This window comes from Lottia gigantea (genome assembly GCF_000327385.1).
Source record: "Lottia gigantea unplaced genomic scaffold LOTGIsca_180, whole genome shotgun sequence".
Classification (NCBI taxonomy): domain Eukaryota; kingdom Metazoa; phylum Mollusca; class Gastropoda; family Lottiidae; genus Lottia; species Lottia gigantea.
This window is the reverse complement of record NW_008708302.1, coordinates 125,596-135,372: the sequence shown is the minus strand read 5'-3', so window position 1 is coordinate 135,372 and position 9,777 is coordinate 125,596. Positions and strand designations below refer to the sequence as shown.

The window sequence follows — 9,777 nt, the reverse complement described above, 5'->3', positions numbered from 1 at the left end:
TCAATCCGAAATCAATCAACAAACGCTTATGAAATGAAGTTGTGATAGAATTTCAATCAGAAAGGGGCTACATTATTAATATCAAGACAATCTAATTATTATTTTAATACCAAATGATTTCACGATCTCTCAATAATTGAATTAATTTTAATGATCAACGTAATTGTGGAGTGTTTGTGGGGTTATTAGACTGATGATTGTCTTACCTAACGTAACAGATGCACATTTATATTGTCAGGTAGAAAAATGGTTAATTCATAGCATAACACACTTTATCCGTAACTTGTTGACCCATGCATAAAAATATAGTCTTTGTGTATCATCTGTAATTTTACCGACGAGATTACAATTTCGACATACCGCCTACTGTGAAAGTTACATACTTTCAGCTTTAATACGCAAACTGACGAGTGTGCCAAAAGCATTTTTATTCCTTTTTTTGAAAAAAGAACGACATTGTAATCTAATTTCAATAAGATTAGGTCAGGGTATACAATCTGCAAAATCAATGGTGTGAGCATTTCAGACGCATTTCCATTTTCCGTTTACTTTTACATATAAAAAATTGAAAATATGGGAGAATTTTTATCTTTTTATCGCAGCACACCATATGTTAATATGTCGTTTAAGGAGCTTTCATGTTGAATACATTGTTTGATGCCACACTTACAATTTCACATGTGTTACAGTTGAGGAAGTCGTTATTTCCAAAACATATAACAGCTTCAAATGGTTTAGTAGGAATCCTTTATTTTGACTCCTATCATTTACCTACCAGGATTTAAGGCTTCAAAATGTCGTTTACAAACAAAATGGTTGACAATACAAAAATGAATAATATTTTTAATGATAACAATAATTTATTACAAAATTACATAGTTCAAGAACTCTTAGGAATAGTTCCAACGGCAGTTCCATTAAAAGTTAAAGCAATGTCTTTTAATTTTTCTCCTATTTCGCTGCTCTTTCCATCTTTTTCAAATTCCTGTGATAGTTCTCTGAAAGTCATTGCTATACGACGATTCTGAATATCATCTCTATGTATTCCATGCTTCCACTTGTGCCTTGCCTCACCAAAGACCACAACTAAAGATCTTGGTGGTAATGTCACTTGTACTTCTATGTTTGAATCTTGATCATTTATAAAATACAATACAGTTTCTGATATTAAATTAATAGTAACTAATCGTTCTCCCCATAACCAAAAGTCATCATAGTGAGGATCTATTGCAGACCCTCTTTCAGGAATATATTCTAAATTGCATAGTTCCACAGGTATAAAGTCTTTTAATATTGGAAGAGCTGTTAATGTCGTATACAAAACTTCACTGTATTTTGGTAGTCCTGTAAACACTTCATATTTGACTTTTTGCTTTTTAAAGTTCACTTTGGGTCCATAATCCTGAAGAGATGTAAAATATTTATGAGTCATGAACAATAATAGAACATTCAAATATTAATTGAAATTCAGTCATTTCAACAAAGCATGAAAATAATGCAGTTAGAAAGAAGCAGTGACAAAATTGGGAACACTGACAAATTCTGGACAAAAACTATACTGAATTCAATGTTTTGAAAAACAGTGAAGACATTTTTATTGAATTTCATTCAAAACATCAGACAGATGATGGTTTTTTGGCCATATATTCAGATATTTTTGGCTCCAAGTCTATGCCAAAGGAAATGACATAATGTATAACAAACCTGTTTCCTTCTACCAGATTGAGAATCTGAGTATACAGTTTTATCTATTTCATCGATCAATTCAGCTTCCAGAATCTCATCAATAAATTCCTCATGCAAGTAAATTCCTTCAAAATCTCTGGAATCCCCAGTATGATTGGGATGAAAGCCCCAAGCCCATGCTTTCTTACAAAGATCACAGTATTTCAATGTCTGAAAGAAAACCAAATATGCAATGCAAAATGTCAAATAACAAATTTCAGTCTGTGTTTCAATAAAAAAAAAAAATTAACTGTGTTCTGAAAATAACATGTCATATCAGTGGATATCTCCCTTGAACCATTGCCTGTAACTACTGTAAGTGTTAGACAGCTACTCACCACTTTTTCTTTCTTTTCCGACACATTTTCAATTTTGTCTTTGTTGTCTTCACAAAGGAGACAACTCCGAATTCCTTTACAACCACAGGATTTATTAGAGTTCATAATAAAAGACATTTTATTTCGAATATTTATGCAAAAATCGCAATGTTTGTAAACAAAACCACGTGTTTCCGGTAAGTTAAAATAGGTTAAAGATATTTTCAAGTTCGAAATAATTATCACATTATCATTTCATCTAGAATATCACTTTAAAATCAAATTGGATATTAAACGGAAAATGCAACATACCACTTTTTGTAGGAATTATGTTTGAGTGAGTATATATCATTGTCGAATAGAAACACAAATTTAAAAGCAATATTTCGTTTTATAATAGTTTTGGGTATAAAATTTTCGCAACTGTGCTAATTTTGCGGGAACCAGGTAAATTTTCGATTTCGTTGCTGTAAATATATTAAAAAGTAGCAAAAATAGCACTACATTCTTAGTAGGAAATTATTGATCAATAAGTTACTTTGTCATTGCTTACGTTGACGTTTAAAGTACGATAGTAAATGATGAAGGCCATAAATTTTAAAAGCAATGCTTCTCTTTCTCTTGACTGACTCTACTCTTTGTTTATTCATTCAAGTCAAGTGTGTTTTTTCACCACCGTAGGTAGGACGATGGCGCAGCCAAATCACGCATTTATGGTATTTAAAACTATTATTAACCATTTAATGCATAATACTTTGCTGTCCAAACTACTGACCAAAGAAAGTGGCACTGGCAACTGTGGAGCACAAACTTAGAGTTCTGTACAGGGTTTTTGTATGGCCCCTCACATTTTTATATTTTGAAACTTTTATGATTTGGAAATAATTGGCATCATCAGTAAGCTTTTGCTTTGTTTATCTTTATCCTAACTATCAATCAGGACATGCTACCTGTACATTCTTATATCTGTCAGTTACTAAAATAACTTTAAATACCCAGTAGTTTAAATAAAAAAAAAAAACAAAAATCAAATTGAAATTGATTTTATACTAAAACTTCTTTTTAACACAGGTAACTAAATTGTGATATAAAAAAACTATGACACAAACAAAGAGAAAAGTTGAAGAAAAAGAGAAATTGGTAAGTGAGACTATTAGTGCTGAGATTGGGAAATGGCAATAAAATCATGATAGGTATCAAAATTTAAAGGATACAATCTGATATATCGATAAGCTTATATGGGTTAATAGATCAAATTTAGCACATTATCTTCAAACTTATAAATTATTTTTTTGCTGCTTTACTCAAACAAGTGATAACAGCATAATATTTGTAGTAATTTAATGCCAGTTACTTGTAAATAATATTCATTTTTGTCTTTTAGCCTCCTTCACCTGATTATGAACCAACAGCATTTTTAAGATGTCATTCTAAAGACAATGATCCAAATGATGATAATTCAAAAGTATGGAAATCAGCATTCGAACCAAGTTTACAGAGTAAGGGTAAGAAGAGTATAGAAATCAAACTACAACATCTTTCTTTAAATGTCCAAAATATCCATCTGAAAACATGCAAAACTTTATATTTCTTTAGAAGCATATATATTCAAAATAGTGTAGTGCAATGCTTATGCTCATGGTCAGAGTGAAGCTAATTACTTTTGTTGGCTCTATACATTGCAAAGTGTCAAATTTATTAGTGAAGTTAAGTATTTATCTAATAAAGTTTGGAAACAATTTAATGCTAATGCCTAATCCAGATTTCTTTTTTAATCAAACTTAAAAAGAGCCAAAGAGTCTTGTTGGACTGAAAATACATAATTGGAAAAAAGGACATTTCTAAAGTTTGGTCAGGTAAAAGTTTCAAAAGTGAGGCATTTGTCTACATTACCCTACAGCCTTGTTAATTTTTGCAATGAAAATATGATTATTAATTGGTATTTGTAATTTTATTAATGGAAAAATATTATTTTGATATAAAATTGGTAGATGATTGATTATGTATATTGTAGGAGAAACAACTTATATATTAGCCACATGTGGATCAAAAGTAGTCAACTTCATAGATTGTCAAACTGGTAAGGTGATGAAGAGATATAATGATACAGATAGTAATGAGGTAGGATTTGATATTTAACTAGCAAACATTTCAGGTCTGAATTCTAAAGCAAACAAATTTTCAATGTCTCCTGGAAATTGATAGTATCTGAAACTGAGAGAATCTGATCGCTGGTCGACGCTGGATTAAGATAACCTGAGAGCACCAATTACTGAAAAATAAACAGTTGCCATCAGGTGCTCATGTTCTATTTAGTAGAGAAGTAAACTTTGCATTTTGAGATAGGCAGTTGGTTTGTATCTGCCGAATCTGATATCGACCTGAACCAGCTTTGACTTGCATAGAGACAATTATTTACAATGGTAAGATTTCATAGTATAAATTTTCAAAGAAGAAATCGCCGCATTGAAGATCTTTTGTATTTGATGTTCTTTTTACTTGTGTCATTTTCAGTCATTCTATACTTTGGCTTGGAGTACGTTACCAATTCAAGGCAAAACTACTAAATGTAATATTCTAGCTGTAGCAGGTAATATAATTTCATTTGTATATTACATCTTTGAGCATCAATTTGAATGTGAAAGCAATGTTCCTTAGCGGTCTCGAAACTTAGAATGTCTCCACTTTTACTAATATTTTGTATTTAATTGTATGAATACTGTACATCTGTGTATTAATGAACTCTATCAAATGACAAATATCCATTTATCTATAACCATTGTTGTTTTCAGAGCTTGTATTTTTGTTTAGATTACAGGATCAATGTATTATGTTTGTTTTAGGTGAAGGATGTTGTATCAAGTTATTATACCCAACTCAACTAGTCATGTATTCATCTCTATCATATCATAAAAAATATATCAGTTCATTATTATTTCATCCAACTATACCTAACTATCTTTACAGTAAGTGTTCATACTGATCATTGAAAACCTGATAGTGTAGCACTTTATTTTTTACTAAATAAATCTTGTCATGTCAAAAGGTAAAACAGATGGGAACATTTTTTGAAAGCTATTTATAAAAGCAGACAGCTGAATACAGCATACAAGGCAAGTGAAAAGAATCATTTTGAATGAATTGGTGGAGTTGTAATATTAGAATATTATGCCCCTTTGCTAAGCAGATGTCTATATGTCGATTTTACATCAAAAGCAAATGTCATGTAAGCTCTGTGAATAACTAGCAATGTCCTTATACCCCCTTTTCATGCCTTAATCTTTTATGATTATTTTCACCAGGTAGTTCTAGAGATGGATGGATTGTGTTATGGGATATAGGTTTACCAGATTTAACATGGAAAACTAAAGCAGATACACGGTTGGTTGTTTTCAAAATGTGAAATATTATTTGCATATAGCTCTTAAAATTATAATAAAATGTTATTTATACAAATATATGTATACCCGTCTTTGTTTTTGTTTATTTCAGTCCACTATTAAGACTAGCTGTACCAAACATTAATTCTGATGCTATTAATTTAGTGTACAGTCCAACTTTAAATGTGTTAGTAGCTGCTTGTGAAAATGGGTGTATAGGCTGGAAATTTGATGCCACAAAATTACAGAAAACACAGAAAAGAAATAGAGTAATAAGGTAAATATTTCATGAGGTTTTTTTTGAATTGTTGGTTATGTTAAGCAAACATAATATGTACAAATTATAGTTGGAAAAAAATTCAATTGTTAAGAAAGAAAAAATACATGAAAGTGTTGATTTGATATTTCAGTGAGCCAGATTATATATTTGTACAATCTAATGAAAAACAAACTATAGATGGTCTAGTTATGTTAACTCATGATTTAGTGGGTAAGATTGTTATTATGTTTCTATATTATTAGATGTTCAGTTATCAGAATATTGGATCTTATTTGGTCATACTGTACCAAAAATATGTGACCTGAGCATGAGATCTAACCTCAAGACAGTGTTAGTATAGAAAATCTCTATACAAATACATGCCTGTTATGCATACTTGATGTGCTTTGCACATTTCATGTTTTTTCTATGGATGACTCCATGTGCCATCCATAATGTGACTTTTTTGCCATTTAAAAATGTTCCATCATTGACTTTTATTGTCATCTAACTTTTAACAGTGTTTTGAAATTTAAAATTCAAATGCTATTGGGTCAAAATTTGACTGAACAAGGCATAGGATACAACAAGATCTGCATTCTAATCAGATAGTTATTACCAGAATTTGAATGTAATTATACAGTGCTATGATTTATATATTATAGCTAGTAAAGAAGTGGGGACAGGTACTATTAAGGTGTGGAATATCAAAGATAGTATCATTACCAAGAAAGTTAAATCAAAACAAATCCAGCCCTTACTAGAATTAGAGTATACCTCAACACAAGTTGATTATCTTAACTTTGGTTATTCTCAAGGTAAATATACAGTTTTGTTCAATGAGAATTAAGGTATGATTATGTATATTTAAGCTATGTTCTATTTTTGCTTATTTAAGGTATGATTATGTATATTTAAGGTATGATTATGTATATTTAAGGTATGATTATGTATATTTAAGGTATGATTATGTATATTTAAGGTATGATTATGTATGTTATAGGTATGTTATGTGTGGGTGATGATGAAGGACAGTTATATTTATATAATTTACTAAAACAGTTAAAAGACACAAGACCTGTTAAACATATTTTTACACCTTCACAGGTAATATTTGTCAACTTTGACATTGCTTGGTTTATTGCTTTTCCCAGATGATATGAAGAACACAGAAAATGTCCAGAAATATTTACATATATTTTACTGAACGAGTTGTGTCACATCAATAGGTAACTGAAAGCAGACTGAACACAAAGCTGATGAGCTTGAATGAGTCTAGCTAGAATTTTCCTCACCCATAATCTATTTTAAAGGTATAAGGCTCCTTAACAGTTATTAAGCAGAAAAGGATATGTTTGCTTGATAAATGAAATTTTACCCCATTGCTAAGAGAAATATGTTTATGTTTTATTGTAGGTATTAGAATGGCCAGAATTAAATATTGACAGTAAGTCTCAAATAGATGATGATGCTGTCCCAGAACTTGAAAATCAGGTAACTTTGATAACCTTTTGTGCTTTCTTTACCAAATATGATGAATACTCAAGAGTAACTTTTAATGCAGTTATAATGATTAACATTATACATACTCTTTATTGTGTTCACAGTAAAATTTGAAAAGTGAAAAAAAAAATAATCCATTAACAAATTGACAATTCAATAAAAACTGTACATATGTACAAGTACTACTTGATTTAATGGACTTCGGATTTGTCCCTAGAAACACATATGTTCCAAAGTACTTTTGTTTATTTAGTGAGGATGCAAATAAACCCAACAAATATTGAATTCACATGAATTATAAAGATCTACAGTAATCCATTGGCTGGTTTGAACCAAAAACTTAATATTAAACTTTTTTTTCATTCCAGAAAATAGTGATTAATTGTGTTTCTGTGAGTTCAGATAAAGAATATATAGTTTACGGAACTGATACAAATTTACTGTGTATTTGGAAGAAATGCTAAAAACTTCCATAATACTGTGATGTGTAGGATATAAATATTAAGATTGTCTTTCAATAATTTTTACCAAAACAAATTGTGAGTAATTGTGTGCATGATTTATTTTTTTTAACTGTTCATTTTTTTTTTATATAAACCAATGTTTTGTTTTGAATTTTTGTATTTTTAACAATTTGTTTTGCTTTACTTGTTGTGTAAATTGTTAGTTTTCATTTTAGAATTTGATTTTATACTGTTTATTACTGGTCATAATATAAAACAGCTATTTTAACAAAATGAATTATTGAGCTTTAAGTTTTTTATATACATGTACAACAATCTATGGTTGTCTGGAATACTCAACCAATTGAGTGATTTGTTCAATAAAGCATTGTGTATTACTAGTGGGTAACTCTAGGACATGTATTGGATGTATTGTATAGTAATATCTCTGTAAACAGAAGGTTTCTAACAGCAATACAATATATTTCAGTAAATGTATAAAGATCTTATTTTTGTTATGTTAATGAAAATTTTGAAAAGTTTTAACTGAGATGAGAAATTATATTTTAAATAAATCTGAACTTTAGTCACTTTATCATGTATGCAGTTTTGTTTTTTTTACCTATTCTCATTTTGAGAAGAATTATCACAATCAACTTTCAGGATGAAAATCTGATTTTTGATTGGCTCGCAATTTAATCGGTGGAAATTTATTTATTTGGCAGAATGATATTAAAGGTCTGGAAAATTGATATCAACCAAACTGAGTGCATTAAGTGAATTGTAGGAAAACTAATTTGTGTTTAATTGAACATCTTTAATATTCCGTTACTCATTAGAAAAGGTATTCTGTGGATTATTCATAAAAAAAAAACAAAATAAAAAAAAAAGGACTAAATTTTACTATCATATATTTATAAAAGGTAAAACATCACCACATTTAGAATTAATTTTGATAGTAGAAAGTTTATCAGCTCTTGTTTGTCCAATATTAACTATTGCTACAGGTTTCTTCTGATCATGAGCTCTACTCACAAACCTATACCCTGAATATACCTGAAAGGAGAATGAAATTGTTTAAAAAGAATCCTTCTTGGCAATGAATAATTATGATTGTGTAAGTCTCCTGGCAATAAAATTCTGTCAAACGGAGCTTCCTTACATAATCTTGTAGGCCCTCTCATATCCTATTTATTTTTTCAAATTTAAAAAATTGCTGTTTAGAATAACCAAACAACTATTTTTAACAAAATTTCCATGTAGAATTCTCAGATTATGACGCAACTTGCAGTCTTAAAAGAAAAATTATTCAGACAGCAACAACAAAATATTCAAGTATTTTTACAAAGATGTTGCCTCAACAAGTACCATAATACAGTCAAGGAACCGTTAAATTTTTGCACATAAATTTTTTCAGACATCCAAACACCACCCTACTATTTACAGGCATATAGCCATCAAAATTATAAAACTAAATTGTTCATTGTGACTTTAGGTAAATTTGGAGCAACTCACTTGTAAGGAAGATCCTGCCACTAATACTGCATCACATTCATCTACTCTTTCATATACAAAATGAACTGTTGGTCTAGCCACATTGGCACCAAAAAATACAATTTCTGGTTTTAAAATACCTCCACAACTTTTACAAGGTGGAACCTGTATTAAATAATTATAAATTAAGGGAATGTGAAGAGTTATCACAGACTCTTAATTGCTCCATTGTAATTTCTAAATCTTGAACAAATTTGTGTTCTACAAATGCTCAATGAAGATATGTCAAGTCACAAATGAATTAATGCCACTATTCTCACAAAATAGCCCTCATCGCACACTGCTGACATATATCTTAATATGGTGCAAGACAATAAGTCTTTAAAAGGTCGGTGCAAATCGGTGCAAATTAGAGTTTCAAATCAAGAATTTACGCACTTTGGAAAAATCTCCTGACTTCTCACCCAATCTCCTGATTTTTCAAGGCAAAATTCTCAAGATTTTTTTTCCTGACCTGTACACATGTATGGGTGTAATCAATTAAAGTTTTATCAAGTTTCTTACCTTAAAGCCTTTAACTTGTTGTGNGGTCAAGGACACATCTCCATCAGGTGCTATTTCTATAGAGTGAGCATGCCATGTAGGGTTCATTGATA

The 9,777-nt window shown here is 30.0% G+C and overlaps 3 protein-coding genes across 3 annotated transcripts; 1 reads left to right on the top strand and 2 right to left on the bottom strand.

The window, feature by feature from the left end:
- Positions 1-880: 880 nt before the first annotated feature.
- On the bottom strand, positions 881-2,168 carry LOTGIDRAFT_142409 (hypothetical protein; the record flags this gene model as incomplete). Its single annotated transcript, XM_009052382.1, has 3 exons — positions 881-1,402; positions 1,705-1,896; positions 2,064-2,168. 3 exons carry the CDS (start codon positions 2,166-2,168, stop codon positions 881-883), a joined length of 819 nt encoding a protein of 272 aa, XP_009050630.1.
- A 972-nt stretch (positions 2,169-3,140) lies between these two features.
- LOTGIDRAFT_174053 (hypothetical protein) lies at positions 3,141-7,648 on the top strand (the record flags this gene model as incomplete). The annotated part of the gene is made up of 12 exons (XM_009052381.1): positions 3,141-3,182; positions 3,427-3,547; positions 4,057-4,163; positions 4,557-4,632; positions 4,886-5,008; positions 5,345-5,423; positions 5,535-5,699; positions 5,833-5,912; positions 6,347-6,499; positions 6,685-6,788; positions 7,098-7,175; positions 7,553-7,648. 12 exons carry the CDS (start codon positions 3,141-3,143, stop codon positions 7,646-7,648), a joined length of 1,224 nt encoding a protein of 407 aa, XP_009050629.1.
- Positions 7,649-8,533: 885 nt separating this feature from the next.
- LOTGIDRAFT_174052 (hypothetical protein) lies at positions 8,534-9,772 on the bottom strand (the record flags this gene model as incomplete). The annotated part of the gene is made up of 3 exons (XM_009052380.1): positions 8,534-8,683; positions 9,143-9,286; positions 9,686-9,772. The coding sequence occupies 3 exons, from the start codon at positions 9,770-9,772 to the stop codon at positions 8,534-8,536; spliced, it is 381 nt and encodes a 126-aa protein (XP_009050628.1).
- Positions 9,773-9,777: the final 5 nt, after the last annotated feature.